At 47.2% G+C, this 16770-nt stretch overlaps 1 protein-coding gene across 1 annotated transcript; it reads right to left on the bottom strand.

Moving 5' to 3' along the window:
* Positions 1-651: 651 nt before the first annotated feature.
* On the bottom strand, positions 652-15034 carry LIPH (lipase H). Its single transcript, XM_040613878.1, has 10 exons — positions 14788-15034; positions 10338-10705; positions 9531-9639; positions 9319-9420; positions 8246-8335; positions 6967-7134; positions 5947-6042; positions 4806-4917; positions 2541-2714; positions 652-911 (listed from the first exon to the last, which is right to left on the bottom strand). Exons 1-10 carry the CDS (start codon positions 14837-14839, stop codon positions 827-829), a joined length of 1356 nt encoding a protein of 451 aa, XP_040469812.1. The 5' UTR covers positions 14840-15034; the 3' UTR covers positions 652-826.
* Between the last annotated feature and the right edge of the window lie 1736 nt (positions 15035-16770).

Genomic DNA, 16770 nt, shown 5'->3' with positions numbered 1-16770 from the left:
GGGGAGGTGCTGCGCGATCGGCCCGGCCCCTCGGCCCGGCCCCGGAGGGCTCAGCCCGGCCCTCGGGGGCTCAGCGCAGCCCCTCAACCCGGCTCGGCACCCGGGGGCGCAGCGCGGGCCCGGAGGGCTCAGCGCGGGCCCCTCAGCCCGGTCCCTTGAGGGCTCAGCGCGGCCCCGGAGGGCTCAGCCCGGCCGATGAGGGCTCAGCTCGGCCCGGCACCCGGGGGCGCAGCGCGGTCCCGGAGGGCTCAGTCTGGCCCCGGGGGCTCAGCGCGGCCCCTCGGCCCGGCCCCTGAGGGATCATCCCGGCCCCTCGGCCCGGCCCCCCGGGGCCTCAGCGCGGCCCCTCGGCCCGGCTCGGCACCCGGGGGAACATCGCGGGCCCGGAGGGCTCAGTCTGGCCCCGGAGGGCTCAGCGCGGCCCCGGAGGGCTCAGCGCGGCCCCGGAGGGCGCAGCCCAGCCCGGCTCCCGAGGGCTCAGTGCGGCCCCTCAGCTCAGCCCGGCCCCTGAGGTGAGGCGGCTCTGCCCCACCATGGAGGGGTGCTCCAAAAACACACAACGCCATCCTGTTTTTTGAGTTTGTTGTTTTTTGTTTTTTGGTTTTTTTTCTTTTTTTTTTGTCGTTGTTTGTTTGGGGTTTTGTAGGGGTGGTTTTTTGTGTGTGCCACTTCTACAGCCCCATTTACAAATGGCAGCCCGCAGGAGGGCCCCGCTGTTGCTTGGTGCGCGGACGGTGCTGGGCAGCTTTCAGATGAGCGTCTGTATGGCTGGAAACGCCGGCCAGCCAGGTTCAGATGTAACATTCAGAAATAACATGTTGGGGTCTTAGCTCCTGCTCCAGCATGGGATGGGCTTGAAGGTTTTTTTGGTGTTCTCCATCAGGACGAGGTCATACCTGCACAGATGTGGTCTGCGTACAAACAGTCAACATGAGCCAGAAATGAGAAATGAGCCATTCTTGTACCATCCCCCAGTCGGGCCTCCCAGCGTGCTGGAGGCTTATGTAAAATAAGTCACATTCTCAAGACAACCGGTTTGAAGACCACCTCAAGTGAGGGTCAGTGTAAGCCTTACCGAGGTCAGAAATACCTTGAGCATATTTTCATTCTTTTCTATGTTACCTTTTGCTTTTCCTTGTGGAAAAAAGAACACAAAACCCAGCAAGCAAACTGAGGTGTTGGCTGCAGAGTTTGTGGTTCCCTTTAAGCCTGTCTACACTTGAGTGTCCACCGCATGGGTGGGTCCTTCCAGCTCGCCTGCGTGTCCCTGCCGGTTCCCTGGTACCAGCGTTAGGGGTTGTGCCACCACTGAGCTGGGACCAGGCACTGGTCTGCCTTAGAGCTCGCCCAGCCGAAAACCAGAGGAAATACGCAGGCTTTCACCTGGGGCCACATAAGCGTTAGCCCTGGTGCAGAGAAGGACAAGAGGGCAGGACGTCCCTCCCTGTGGCAGTGGCTGATTACTTAATGGTGTTAAAATAGTCGTGAAACTGTGCTTGTAGCCTGTAGCAGCCCCTCCTAGGGGAAGGTGGACAGCCTCTGATGAAATGTTTGGGCATCTGCATCTACTTTTTCAAAGACTGTGGATCTGGAGCTGGAAGTGACTGTGGAGATGTAGGACAGGAGAAAGGGAATGTCAGCAAGGAGGAGCTGCAGAAGGACTTTGCTTATTAGCAAAAAGATTGCTTATCAATCTTTTCCTTATTCCAAGGCCAAGGGTAGCAGATCTTCACAAACTGCAAAGAAACACGTACTGCGGCTCTCTCCTTTTTTGCTTGACCCTTCTGACTCTCTGATATGCAATCCCTGTTTTAGCCCAAATCTAAAGCGTGGTATGGTTTGATGTCCACGTACTGTCCTTGCACACAAGGTCAGCCTAAGAGATTCAGTACTTGCTGAGCTCAGGCAGAGATCCCATCCTCCAAAGGTGCCCCAGAAATCGGAGAAGCTTAAGGGTAGGACTGCAGAGCAGGAGGAGGTTAATGAGGTGACTGAAGCAGCTGTAGAAATCTCATCAGCAAATGACCTGGTCAGTACCTCATGATGTTGTGTGCAGTATTCAGTGCTTTGGGGCATAGTGGCCAGCAGCTCCCAGTTACTGGAATTCCAGGAGTAAATTAATCTCCCTGCCTGACTGGACATAGAAATTGACTGAGATATAAAATGTGTATTTGAGGCTGGGCATCTGTATTTCCCTGAGAGTTGCATTTACCTTCAGCCCAGAGTTCAGGCCTGAGCAGCTTCTCAAAGGTCATTTTCCTGACCAAAGGTTAAGAAGTCAGACCACATCAGAGTCAGACCATTAATTACATGTTTCCATTACAAGAAGAGAACCTCTGTGTTGAAGTAGGTATTCAGCTGTGGGGTTTGTACGCGTGGACTTAAGGTGGAATTTATTCCCAAGATATGTGTACAAGAATTATTAAATATGAAATAAATCTATTTCTTCTAGACAAACTCAGCCAGGTCAGGAATCTGGGAGATTTGTTTACTTCTGTCCAGTCTGCAACCACAGAAATGTTTTATAAACCTCTGCTTACCTTTCTGGACTTGTAAGTGACCGGAACCTCACTTGGAGAATCCTGAGCTTGAATTTTGGGCCAATGACAGATCCTGTGGAAAACGTCAAGGAAACTTTTTCTACATTTTCAAAATCTTGGTCGAATCCAATTAGCAGAGTGATATGGTTGTACTGCTGAAAAGCTGCAGCTTCTCTAAAGATAAAGCAGACAAAGTGTCAGAGAGCCACCAAGGGAATGGCACCATTTTTAATGTATTCAGTACAATATTAGAAACAGTGTCGGGGGAGGAGGACTGAACTTATGATTAGTTTGTGATTTACAGGAAATGGGCATGGATTCGGGTCTCCAGGTGTGAACCTGCTCAGCCACTTGTGCACTTGGTTACTTGGGGTGGAAGTGGGGACACAGAGGTCTGATGCTGTCTGCTCTAGTCCCAAACCAGAATCCTCACAGTGCTTCTGCTTTGAACCTGAGGGGACTAGACCCAAATGATGTCTGTACCAGGCTGGCTGTGCAGATCTGAACACTGGGTCATCCATGGAGTTTGCAGAATACGTTGCTGTATATAAAGATCTGTTTGTAACAGCGCTGCATGGCTGAGGTAGCTCTACAAGTGGAACACTGTACCTGGGGGGTATGAATGCCCTCAACTAAATTTCTGGTAGTTCTCTTCTGGCAAATGCAGCAGAAGTGTGTGTGAAACAATGCAGTGTTGGCCCCACTCTGCTCTGCTCTGGTGAGGCTGCATCTGGAGTGCTGTGTCCAGTTCTGGGCTCCCCAGTTCAAGAGAGACGGGGAACTACTGGAGAGGGGCCAGCAGAGGGCTGCAAAGATGATGAGGGGCTGGAGCATCTCCCTGATGAGGAAAGGCTGGGAGAGCTGGGGCTGTTTAGCCTGGAGAAGAGAACACCGAGAGGGGATCTTATCAATGCATATAAATATCTTAAGAGTGAGCGTCAGGAGGACGGGGCCAGGCTCTTTTCAGTGGTGACCAGCAACAGGACAAGGGACAATGGGCACAGACTGCAGCACAGGAACTGCCATCTGAATATGAGGAAAAACTATTTTACCTTGAGGGTGAGGGGGCACGGGCACAGGCTGCCCAGAGAGGCTGTGGGGTCTCCTTCTTTGGAGACATTCAAACCTGCCCAGATGTGATCCTGTGCAACCTGCTCTAGGAGACCCTGCTTTAGCAGGGGGTTGGGCTAGGTGATCTCCAGAGGGCCCTTCCAGCCCTGACCAGTCTGGGATTCCGTGACTGAAATTAACGGAGAGTAATCCAGCTGCTCAGGACGGGAAGAGAGCACAAGACTTAAAGATGTGAAGCCTCACAAGGCTGGGGTTAGACCTTGGTCCTTTTTGACAGAATGGCCAGTTCCACTTTGAGATATGCATGAAAACCACACTGGTGTCAGTGCAACATCGGCAGGGCTGCTCGCAAGGACGCTGTGTCCACACAACACGTTCTTTGTATAGCCGTATGGCTGTAGTTTAAGGTTGCCCTTACGGAGGGCGAGGAGTGCAGATGTGACTGGAAGCACGTCCCTGTTGCAACACTGAAAATGACTGGCCTTGTTGTAGAAGTGTTAGGAGGCCTGACAAATAGGACAAGTTTTAACCTGTCAAAGGTGTTTATGATGTGTGTGTGTAAGCATGCTGCCTGGTGGGCTGTCGCAGGCTGGGCAGGGTGGGTAGTCCTGTTGTGCAGCCCCAGGGAGCTATGCAGATTGCTCCGGTGCAGGCAGATAGGGCTGAGAGAGTATGCAGTTAGAGATACTTGGGAAAACTAGTTGAGCAGGACTTGTTTGCTGAAGTGTGTTTAGATCAGTCAGGAATTTGCATGTCCACATAAACACCAGTCATTAATTGCCTCTCTGAGTGGAATGAATTGATTTGGATGTTACCTACTCAGGCCCAGGTTCATCCCAGCTGTCTTGGGCACCTGGAGCTGGAAAGGGATGCTAGCTGGAAGCGGAAGGAAAGAGGGGGAGATGTGTTTTTCCTCCTGTTTTAGTGGAAGCCTAGCACAGCCGTGCCACTGGCTGAGACTGTCCACTTCAGTCCTTTACATGACTGAGAAAGGCCCAAACCAAAGGACAGGGCTGTCAGCCAACTTGCACTGGGAGAGTCTGTGAAAACCACATAGCACCAGGGAATCCCTGAAAGCATGTACACTGTCAAGTATCAGCAGAGAAATTAGGGGAGGGTATCTTGCCTCCTCCCAGGTGCAGCTGCACCAAGTGTTTGCTAACATTCACAGAACAGCACATCGGTAAGACTTACGGATTAACTTTAGATTCTGCCTTCTTCCCGGATTCATCAGCTAGTACAATGCTGAAGGTGCCTCTTCTGGTGTCCTTGTTCCATGTAATAATATCCACAAAGTAGTGATAAACTGAGGAAGGAGAGAGAGAGAGAGAGAGAGAGCTCGAGAGAGAGAGCTCTGCACGCTCGCTCTGCTTTCCAGCCCAGCTGCATGCCTGGGTGGGAGCTGAGCTGCAGGTGGATGATGTCTTTCTCCCATTTGCTCATCTGACATAACCCCCTCAATTTATCTCTTAAATCTCTTTCTCCTTCCTGCTTCCATCTCCCTTTGCAGAGATTTCTAACAGAGATATTAAGAGATGTCTGGGAAAGCACTAGAGCGAGGGTTACACAAGTGGCATGCAAGGTGGCCTCTCTGTATAGCTTTCGGCATGCTGCCTTTCACTCCCTGCCTTCCCCATTCACTTTCAGGTTGCCTTTTCTTCCTCCTGTCCGCCTCTGAACCCCTTCATTTCTGTTCTTGGCATCCTTGATTTGTCTTCTCTACCACGGGGCAGAATTGTTCATTCTTCACTCTGATCGGCAAATCACTGAATTTACTTGTTGACGAGCACTGGAGCTCAGGCCATAATCCCTGCCCATGGCTTGGTAAGTCAGTGATCGTGGGGGTGAGGAGAAACCTTTGTGAAACCTTTTTTCCCCACAGATTCTCCCTTGCCTGGACCCTTTCCCTGTTCCCTTCGCTTTTGCCCAGGGTAGCTTTTTTACCTGTTTAGCTCAGAGCATGTCTTTGACTCTCATCAATCCCACACACCTCTTTCTTGCACAAAAGAATGGTGTGTTGTTGTGAAACACAGTTTAGGAACTACCTTTTCATGGTTCATTTGCATGTTCTCAACAAATCTCCTAGCTTCCTAAGCAAGATGAGTCTGTTCTTGCACATCTCTAGTGAGTCGTCGGCTTTCACAGTCCCGGGCAGGTTTGCAGATAGGGAATGCAATGGCAAGACTGCAGATGGGAACAATTCTATCCAGCAGTCACTGGCTTTGTTTCTGAAATGCTGGCTATGATGCCAACAGCAACTAACCATCTCTGCACGGCTGTTGCTGAAGGAGGCAAGACACAAAGAAAAATCATCTCAGAAATCTTAGTCACTTACTGCAGAACGGCTCTTTGTCCGCTGTATCAAAAAACATACTTGTCACTGGATGGCTCTGTTGTGTTAAATAGCTTTTCCACTTATGGGCATAATAGCCTACAGATGACAGTTTGAAAATGAAACAGAGAGTTACTGCATAGGTATATAAGCAACTAAATTGCTGAAAATAACAAAGCAAGTATTCAAGAAATAGTATATTGCTTGGCAGCTGCAAGGTAGTACTGTGGCACATGATCCCGTACTCTGTAGACTTTTACCAGGGCTTAATTTTACTTGTGTAACTAAAGCCAACTGAGTGTCTAAATATGCCTGGTTATGGCTCAGCACTTATTTTAAGATTGATCTTTTTCCACATCTGATTTCCATGGTCAAGAAGGATTTCATTTTGCAGTGCAGAATGAAAATCAACCCCCTTAGCTTTGCAGGTTCATTTCTGGAAGTGTCAGGGGTTTTAGCATCAACGTTTCAGAAATGGCAGCCTGAAGCTGGGCTATCACATCCAGGCTGGGACATCTCTGTGGGTCAGTTACAAAAAACCAGAATACCCTTTGTTCACCCCTCTGCCATTCCTTTTAGAGTCAAGAGGGGTTTGTTGTGCTGAATATTCCTCAGAAAAGAGGCTGCTTTAGCAAGAACATGCCCCTATCCCTCAAACTCTGCAACTAATAGACTTCATTGTTTCTGTGACTGTAGTGTAAAGATCCCAAGACTTGTTTTGGCTTTTCTAGTTCTGGATCCTTTACATGTGGATTTCTGTTCTGGATCATAATGTGATATGGCTGTACAAGGTGCAGGGAAACTTCTCAGACTTCTTTTGCCTGCAGCGGAGGCTTGTACCCCTGCAGAAGTGAAGGAGACCAGCTCAAAAACCTCAGTGGAAACAACTTACCTGCTTTTGCAAAGCACTGTGTTGTGTTAGTCCCTTAGCAAAATGTTTGTCACATACCAAGTTACAGTAATGATGGGCAGCTCTGCCAGACACGTGCATTCACGATGTGTTTACATTCCCTGGATCCTTACCTAGGATGGGGCATGGCATAGGCCAAAAAGTTTCGCAGCTGGTACATTTGCCATTCCTGTAATTTCTGTATGAGTCACACGGGTAGGCAGTAATATTGCAGCTCTGTTTCAGGGATGACATGAACAGGAAAACAGACCTCTGGTGGTCACATTTAAAATACTGCAATCCTTAATCATACATAGGGAAGAAATATTTTGTTAGCGATCCTCATGCTTTGGGAAAACAGTATTAATGCACTAGCAAAGAAGGACACACCAGCGGACAGTCACTAACCAGTCTGAACACAACAGACAGCACTGGGGAGTACTGGGCTGTGGCAGAACAGTTAGTGAGCACTAGCTTCTGCCTTTGAGTGCACTCAGCTCTGCCTGTGTCTACTGTTCTTGTCTTTTTTGGTTTTAAAAACGTATTTGTTTGTATTGTTGCTGCAGCTCCAGAGGATCCAGCTATGGATCCTATTCCATCTCAGGTGTTCTCTCCTCTCTGAGCTCAGGCCTGACAGCTGGATATTGCCTTATGGTTTTTTTTTTGCACATGGGTTTTCATTTTGGTGTAAAAAACTCTTTAGAAAGGCATAACAAAATGAGTGAAGCCTCATTTCCTATGGATTTTTGTTTCAGGCTGGTTTCCTATGTAGATTCTCTTGGGTCTGATAAGGGTTGAGTTCATATTACTGCCTTTTCTTCTGTGAGATATCTTCTTCACCCAGGTTTCATAAAACCAGCTCTGCTGCCAGGCTGGAAAGGAAAAATGCCTTCTTGCATTCAAGACTAGGGCTGTACTTGCCAGATTGCACTGTCTGTCACTGTCAAGAAAGGTGCATTGGATCTGGTATAACTGCTCACCCCATGTTTATCTTGAACCTGTTTTCTGAACAGGTTCTTGCCATTGCTAGTCCTTGGGGTTTTATATATGTTCTAAGTAATTTTTTTTTTAAAAAAACCAACAAAAAACCCATGGGTTTTCTGAACCTATTCACAAAATGAAGGCACAAATCTACCTGATGACTTTTCGCATGGAAAATTAATCCCGTTTGCATTTCTGACAGAGAGCAGAAGGATCACCCCTGACTCATATATCTGCCTGGTGCACATCAGCTAAACTTCTGTTGTTACGTCAGTGTGCCACATCGATGCTGGGAAGAGATTGCTGTCGCAGCTTTCCCAGAATATGGTTTTCATGTATTTTCTAAGCAGTGATGCTGTTTCTCTGACCTCCTCTTTTTCTGATTGGAAACATTTTGTCAGTGTTTGTGCAATTCAAGGCAGAATTAATTACCAGAAAATATTGTCAGTGGACAGCCAGGCTGGTTGGTCCCACCGTTGGGGTAGAAGTCTATGTGGCCTAATGCTTCTCTGTAACCTAGTACTGACAAAAGAAAATATCAGGGAATATTAAATCGTAAAATGCAGAAGAAGAAAACATAAGAAACTAACTGGGAAAAATAATAGTTATTTAGCTTAGGATGCCTGCCTGTGCAGAAATATTAATGTCATTCATCTGTTTAGGCAGCAGGCCAAATGGTTGTGACCCAGCTGTGTTATTTTAGCAACGGTATCAAATACCTAAAAAAAGTCTCTGTGTGTGACAGTACAAAATTTGGCTTTTTGTGTTGCTGTATGCAGGAGAGGGAAAGGGATGTGAAACACTGGGTATTGCTGTGCTGCTGAAGTCCAACTTCCTGGCAGGGCTGGGAGAAGACAGGAGGCAGCAATGATGTGGGAAAGCCAAGTGCTAGGGGTAGGTTACCTGTGGGAGCAGAGTGGAGGGCTTGCATCACGCTGCTGGCCTGGCTGGCGGAGTGGGCTGCGGGAGATTCCGGATTCACCCTCAGATGAAGGTTTAGCCCGGGGGAGGTGGGATAAAGACTGGAAGCATCATTCAGGGAGCCACGGGGTTGGGGATAACTGATCTGCTGTGCAAGGTGTTGAGCGGTGTGACTACCTTCTTAGACGGCACGTGCTTGGCGGCAGCCCGGCTCCGCAGTGTGCTGTTGATGTGCAGCTGCTCTGGCAGGACCGTGTGCTGCAGTAGCAACAGGGCACTCCTGCACTGCTGCAGGTGGTCTGCCTAAGTCCTTGTAATTCATGGGCCAGGAGGCTATAATTGCTATAGAACAGCAGCATGTTTTGAAAGACAAACCAGCAGCTCCTGAGGGAGTGCCTTTGACAGTGTGGGCGACACAGGACCGGAGTGCCCTGCACAGCACCAGTGAAGGAGACTGCTTTCCTGCTGGGCCAAAGGAGCAAGGATGCCCCCAGCACTGCTGCCTGCCAGAGCCCCTACTTTCCTGTGCTCCCCATCAGTCTCTAGCTTTCTTTGTGATGGGAAATAGGAGAAATGTCACATACCAACGGTGTCTGAATGAATGACATCAACAAACTGTGCGTCTGTAGGATCCAGCCTCTCACTGGGTGGCTTTCCTCTGTACAAGGGGCCTGCTGGGTCAAGGCCTGCAATGCAAAGCACGTGTGTGGCATCCCTTCAGCACTCTGCAGCTCACTCCGCTCACGGTGGACAGCTATCCTTGAAGGAAAAAGGACTGACAGGAGCAAGGGCTTACCTGTGATTCTTCCAAGCGTACCATCAAACATCTGTCCCACAAAGCCAGAGATGTGTGCTCCCAGGCTCACTCCTATCATGTGCAAGGAGTCGAGTGATGCTCCGTCAACCTGAGATTTAAAAGTACTTCTGGTCACAGATTTTAGGCACTTGAAAGTCATAAAAAAGTATCAGGAGGAGGAAGGTAATTGTATCTCCCTACTTGTCCCAAATTTTCCCTTGATGTGTTCCATTCTGTAAATATTCCCCCTTTGATAGTGCCACAGTACAGCCAGCGCTCATGTTTGAGGCCTGTGTCTGAGCCAGCTGTGATGAGAACAGTTCGGGTGATGGTTTTATTTTCCAGGGGCCGTGACTGCAAGTGTGGACAGGAACGAGTATTCATGGACCACATGAGTACCACTCTGGTTGCCTCACGTGTGGTTCCTGCAAAGAGTTAGCAGACACAACGATGCTAATGACCCAGTGTCATCCTTGCTGTGCCTGTGCAACAGCTTAGAGCGGCTGTGAGCTGTAGCTGATCCCCATAAGCTTTGGACATGCAGAAAGCAGAAGTAGTTTCTATGCATGTAACAAGTCTGTAGACTTTTGTGTCCAGAAATGTAAAGGCTTAGAGTGGAAACTGAATATTGCAACAAAATACCCTCATACCAAGTCTGAGGGTAGAATTTGGCACTGCAGTATAGCTGCACTTCCAAAAATTAATGTATTAATACCTTATAATACATCTTGCTGTTTGTAAACACTTCCTTTGTGCCCTTTACATACTGTGCATTAATGACTCTCATAGTGCGAACATTCAACTTACCAACATTTCATCAATAAGTTGCTTCAGAATCTCAGCAACTTTTTTGCAGTTTCTGGAAGCATTACTGTAGATGAGAGTTGTTGCCCCCTGGTTCCAGTCCACAAGGATGACGTTCATGTCTCCTACAGACAGCAGGAGATGTACCAAGTCATGGATCCAGACCGGGGCAGAGCCTGTGAGTCGGTATCCGTGGATGATGAAGGTAGTTTTCTTGGTTACATCTAGATACCTGGAGGCAGTTGAGTTGAGCTCTTCAGCACAGGATGGGTTCTGTCTGGTGTAGAGCAGCAGCTTCACTTTCAGCTCTGTCCCTATCAAAGCGCTGCCGAAGCTGAGAGCTGTGAATGCAGGGCATGTCTCCCCAGGTTCTAAAAAGAGCACAATGTGGCCATCCCGAGGTTAGCACCAATGTGTTTGCTTTGACCTGTTCTGCCTGCCAGCCCTGCACAGGCAGAGGAACATATGTTGTGAACCGCCTGAGTTGGGGCTGCTCCTTTCCTCTCCATCATGTTCTTGACTGCAGTTACCCTGAAAATTAGGTTTTCTTGCCATGTTGGAGCAGACAGCGAGTGTACCTTCTCGGAGCAGCATTCCCTGAAATGGCACAGTGCTGCTTCCACTAGCAGCTGGGAGATGGCACAGACTTTCACCCAAAATCCCACTAGCATGAGGAAGATGTTAGAGACTGATAACCAGAATGGTTGCTGTATGGGTTTGAGAGCACTCCCAGGTGCTCTGGACAAGTTCTAGGGCAAAGAGATGCCCTTGCGGTTGGTTTGTAACTGCAGTCTGGAGCTGACAAGCTGCAGAGGATCTTGCTGTTGTGAGGGGAGCTCAGCGCTTCATTGGTACGTGCAGATGCAGCCTGCTATTTCAGACTGCAAAATGGGACACCCTTTGACTGCCTGAGATATGTTACTGGTACTGCTTTACTCGCAGCTGAAGAGTAACTGAATTTTGTGTAGGCGCTGCTTTATGGGATGGTCTCTGCCATTTGAAAGCCCGTCTTTGTGCCTTGCTTTTCCAGCAGAACACCAGCTGAGCCTTCAGCATCCAATACAATCTCCAACAGCGTACTGGCAGGGAATGGAATAACTGTCTCCAGACAGACACTGCTTACGAAGGCCCTCCCAGGTTTTGGAGCCTCTTCCTGGCTCACAATCCTTCTCCCCAAATCCCCTTAATCTTATTGAAGAACCTTGTGGGAGAGGGTGTCTCTCTCCCACACATACGCCCTGGGCTGCAATAATTGTTCAGGCTGGAGTTGCTAGAGAAATCTTCCTGATCTTTGCTGCTTAAAGGGCTGTGCAGTAGGCAGAAGGGTTTAGAAAACCTGCAGCTGTAAGCTAATTGTGCTCCAGCAAATTTCCAATACTGTGTGCATTTTAATTTCTAAATGATGAAACCCTCACAGTTTCCATGAGCAACTTTCCCATTTCCCCTCCTATGGAAATCAGGAGCGTGAGAGTCATATAACTGCTATGTGCCCAGCACATAAAATAATCTGCTTAGTTGCCATAGGTCTGCTAATTACTTTGTAGAAGCCCCAGGAGCTCGAGAAATAAAAGTTAATAGGCTACAAGGATGTTGCAGTTAAGTCCAACTGGATATTTTAAATTGCTACCATAAATTCAGAAATAAATTTTAACATTTGAGATCCATGGAGTCCTTCCTGTGTAAAGCCTATGCTAAAATATGAATAGTGGGACAGGAGTGGTGGAAAATGAGCCCTTGGCCAGGCCCAAGGAACATCCGTTGAAATCTGTGGCCTCCGAGCTGAGGGTGTTGTGCCTGTAACGCTTCCCTCAGAGCTCCCAGGGTCACTGGGACTCTGGGCCCTGCTTGCAAGAGTAAAGGTGACCTGAGTGGCTGTCTCCTGGCCAGCTTGCTCTTGTCTTGCTCTTACAGTGCTGAGATGCTCCAGAGAAACAGCAGCAAGAGTTCTCCTATGACACTGCTCACGTGAAGATCTTATAACTAACTAGCAGAGAAAAGTTACCTTTTTTTGCTGATATGCACCAGCATACAGTGAAACTCAACAACTGTCCTCTAGGTGCTACTGCAACATAAACAAATATATTTATTTTTTACTAATGACTAGAAATTGTTTTAGTTATTGTATAGTATTATTATATAGTATTGGTAATCATCTTTACTGCCACTGAAGGTGTAGTAATACGGGCAGAAATGCCAGGCAAGAATACCTTTTATATGGTGCAAGATTGCACTGGTTGCTTAATTTGTTTCTGTATCTCCAGCATGGTGCTGAGACTGGCCCAGAGGAGCACTGTGTTTGTCACAACAGCCCAAACCTTCTGGTAAAGAAGAGCTTTTAAAGAGCTGATTGGCATTTGCTAATACCTAACACAGGAACTGTTTAAAAAGCCTTGTTGTATCGGCACTGAGTCTGTTAGATTTGTTCTATTTTGATTAACAAAATCAGATCAGTGCTAATAGTGGGGGAAAACCTGCCAGCTTCTCTTCTGGCAGGCTGGTGCGTATCCCAGACTCATCCACCATGTGTTACAAAAGCTGAGGACAGCCAGTTATCCTGGCTTTGCTTTTCATTCTGGTAAGCACAGTGAATCCTACTCAAAGGGCTGGAAGTGTCTTTGAAACTCCAACATGATTTCTCTGATGGGGCAAGAGGCTTATTGAGATTAACTCTGCAAGCAAATAGATGAGGTGGGAACTTACGCTCTGGCACTGTACTTAAACCGGTGTCCAACAGACCCCTTCAGGAAAGGTGAATAAATGTGGCAATTACCCCAGTGTACCATTAACTCCCTTCCAGCTCTGCCTTGGCCATTATCTTGTTGAACAGCCTCAGGCAATTCACTTTTCTCCTTCTGCTCAGTTTTCTGATATGTAAAATAGGATGGCAACCACTAATTTCCCGGGCAAGGTGCCCTGATGCCTCAGCATCTGTAGCAGGGGGCATACAAATCTGTGAAGCCCACGTTCCTGTAGGGGAGCTGGACATCTTTGTCTTGAGCTTGAGATCAGCCTCTGAGATGCTATGGCAGCAGGAGGGGCATCTTCAGAATAACGTCGTTCTGAAGATGTGTATCTGTATCTGTATCTATCTATCTTCTGAAGTTATATACCACCAGGTGGGAGTGTTGCAGCCATGGGAATGGTCCCAGGCAGACTGTGGTATTTACCATAGTCAGTGCTACTTAAAGCCTGCATTCCCCTGGTCTCTCTTATTCCTTTCTTGGAGATGGTGTGTTTGGAGGCTTTTTCTTCCTTCTGTCTGGGATGTTCATCCTATGGACAGGTGGGGTTTGCAACAGGTTTGCACAGCCCAATTCTAGGGGTGTGATCTTGAGGCTGCCTACATGAATAGAATAGCAGCTGAATTTTTTAACTCCACCAGTCTGTCCTCTTGCAACGTGAAGTTCCAACAGATTTTCACTTCAATAGGTCGGTAGTCACTTGGTCAGATTTGCACTTGTCCTAGCTGTGGGCCCTGGGAGACTGTATTGCCACAGAGCCCGCCAAGGGTGCTGCTCACCCCAACAACACCTTGTGTGGACCTCAGAGAAGCGTGTTGCTGCTTCTGTGTCTCTGCAGTTTCACTGACTCTCAAAACACTGTCACATTGCCTGGGCATTTTACAGTGTGTTTCAACAGACTGGTCTTACACATCAATGAATCTCCAGCTGTAAACATGCTTCACTGCCGCACAGCACATCTCAGCAGCAGTGAAGATTTCCATCACTTTTCCACAGAGAAAAGCATCGTGCCCTCTGCCTCTTAAACTGGGCTTCAGTATGTCACTGAGTTTCCTTGGTGCCTTTTCACACAATTCTCTTTTTCCACTTCTTATGACTAATTTCCTACAGCATATTTAACAAACTAAGCAAAATACAACCCCAAATATTGCTCCAGAGAACCTGATGAAATACAAGTTAGTATTTATAAGAACACTGTTCGGGTTTTTTTTTTTAATCCTGTTTGTTTTCCCTACAAAGCAGAGAGCTGTAACTTGACTTGCTCCCATGTGTATGCTAACACAAGGCAGTACATTTGTTTATTGTTACACAGGTTGGTTCTTGATAGGGCTGCGAGGATATCAAACGAAGCTTATTGTTCATAAATGGTAATTCATCCTTCGCGTCTGTCATATAAGACACTGCTGAAAAGAAATCATTCTTCTCGGAAGATTTCAAATGACATTTTCAGTGTCGGTGGATAGTACTTATATAAGAGAAATGTTTGCAAAGGGAGGAAAAGATAATAAAAATGACTTCTGGTTTTACATTTGGAACTCTTAGAGCTGACTACATTCATGTAACCAATTTGCTTTGCCAAAATAAATAATGCTAGAGAAAAAACCCTAAGCAGTAACTATAATGCAGAGGGTAGATATATTCACGTTTCTGCAAAGCACAGAAACCATGTTATATTTGACAAGAAAATGCAAAAGAAATGGTTGATTTCTTACCTGTTTTCACCCCATACAAAAGGTAGATAAACACGACACACAGCCTCAGCATATGGACTTCCACATGGAACTTCTACGGGTAGAAGCTTGTAAGGATCCCACAATTTCTTTGGCATGTGTCTGCTGTCTCTGACAACAGTTTGCTCTCCCTTTTTTTTTTTTTCCTGTAACAGTAGGTGTGGTGAGAGGAGGAAGTTACCAGCCAAGAAATGAAGACCAGTCTTTAGTTATACAACTAAAGCTTCTTAAAAAGGTGGGGCACCTTCCATTCTACCAGGTTTCCTTATTTTAAATATAGTTTGACCTGAGGAATGACTAATCAAAGACACAAAGGGTTTCGGATCACGCTGTAAGTAGCACTTTGACTACATGTGTTGAAACTAAGGAAATCATTGCGTGTCTGTTTATCTTTTGCAAAGAATGTCAGAAGGCAGAGAAGATCGTAGGTGTCACTGCAAGTTGATAAGCACATGGGCAGGGCCAGCACCTGGTTTCACCAGGGCCCTACACTGGCAGCATTCGTGACAATGCCTACTGTCCCATGTCCCTCTGGCTCTCCGGACCACTGTGGCCCAGCATCCCTTCTAACCTACAAGACCCTCTCGCCTCAGGCAGGAGGCAGATGCACAGCACTGTTGTGACAAAGGGAAGACACCAGTTCGAGTCAATCTGGGTCTCCATTGGGCTGCCAAGCAACTGCTGTCTTGGATGTCACTCATGTTTGGCATCCCCAACACATTTTCTTGCAGACTTGCTGGAACCTCATGAATCCAGCTCTAATTCAAGTAAGAAAGGCTTTTTTTCCTTGCTGGATGGGAGGAGGAAGATGGCAGATGCAAAGACAACTGTCAGGAAAGGAAGTCTGAAATTAGAGCTGGAAGATCTAGTGACAAAATTGGAAGGATGAGGGTGGTGGGGAGTTTGTGAAAGGGTGATGTGGGGGAGGGGAAGAGAGAGCAGGGACGGCTGCTGGTTAGAAGCTGTGTGGTAGATTTGCCTAATGTTTTCTTAGCAAATTCTTCTAACATAGGCCAGGGAAGGGGAACATGGGGAGGATCAGAAACACCTCATTAAGCACAGGCTGTTTTTTCCCCCTGGTGATGATCCAATGAGGAGCTGAACTATTAGTTCCCAGCTGCATAGCTGTTTCTTTAGTCCATGCTGTACATATTAAGCTTTTTGTCTTTGCTAATTCTTGGGTTAATCCTTAACTCTGCTTGCTGGCTGGCTGCAGCTCCTTGTTCAGACAAGTGCATGCTGCTTGTCTGGTGCAGGCATAGATTACACCTCAGACAGAGGTGTGCACCCAGCAACGCACAGGATTTTTTCACAAGCACCTTAAGCTCTCCATCCTCATGCAGCTTGGCAATCACAGTCTCACAGGACATGTTGCTATGCTGTGATTCCAAGTGGTAATCACACGGGCAAAAGTTGTTTTTTGTTATTTTGGAGAGGATAAACACTGAGAAAAGACACCAAAAAACTTCTGTGAAGTCTGCAAGCTGCAGGAAAGAGCTTTTTCTGATGCACTGGCAAAAGAAAATAATTTGAAACATTGTTTTCCTTCCAGTTCCTTTCTCACCTCTACTAGTAATTCTAAACTCTGTCAAAATATTTCCTCCTTGGTAAGTTCTGCCAATGGTGCGAGGGAATCAGTCCAACAGTGAAAGATGCAAGATGAACAGAAGGCTTTTACCTATTGCAAAAGACATTTGAGAATCGGAGATAAAATGAGATAAAGAAATCAAGAAGGCCTTACCTCTTCTCAGCACAAAAAGAGGTAATAATATATTGCCTGAAGCTGCGCCCCACCTCTTTCTTTTCTGCATCACTTTCCTCAGATTTCCATTTCCTACCCGAGCTAGCTCATCCAAGTGGCTATCAGTTCAACAGGTGGTACCCTGGGACTGGCAGACTCTTCCTTGTAAAAAGATAATGATTTTGAGTAACCACCATTTTAGCACAATTTAGACTGTTTACAGT

Source organism: Falco naumanni, chromosome 13, assembly GCF_017639655.2.
Source record: "Falco naumanni isolate bFalNau1 chromosome 13, bFalNau1.pat, whole genome shotgun sequence".
In the NCBI taxonomy this organism is placed as follows: domain Eukaryota; kingdom Metazoa; phylum Chordata; class Aves; order Falconiformes; family Falconidae; genus Falco; species Falco naumanni.
Note: the sequence above shows the minus strand (reverse complement) of the source record. Positions and strands in the feature narration are given on the sequence as shown.

Bases quoted from the DNA above. Each gene is read 5' to 3' on its own strand.
- LIPH (XM_040613878.1), bottom strand. From the start codon at position 14,839: ATGCTGAGGCTGTGTGTCGTGTTTATCTACCTTTTGTATGGGGTGAAA. The intron at 7,135-8,245 runs GTAATTAATTCT...TGTATGATTAAG, and splicing joins TCCACTGACAATATTTTCTG to GATTGCAGTATTTTAAATGT. The intron at 912-2,540 runs GTAAGCAGAGGT...GTTTGTACGCAG, and splicing joins TCACTTACAAGTCCAGAAAG to ACCACATCTGTGCAGGTATG.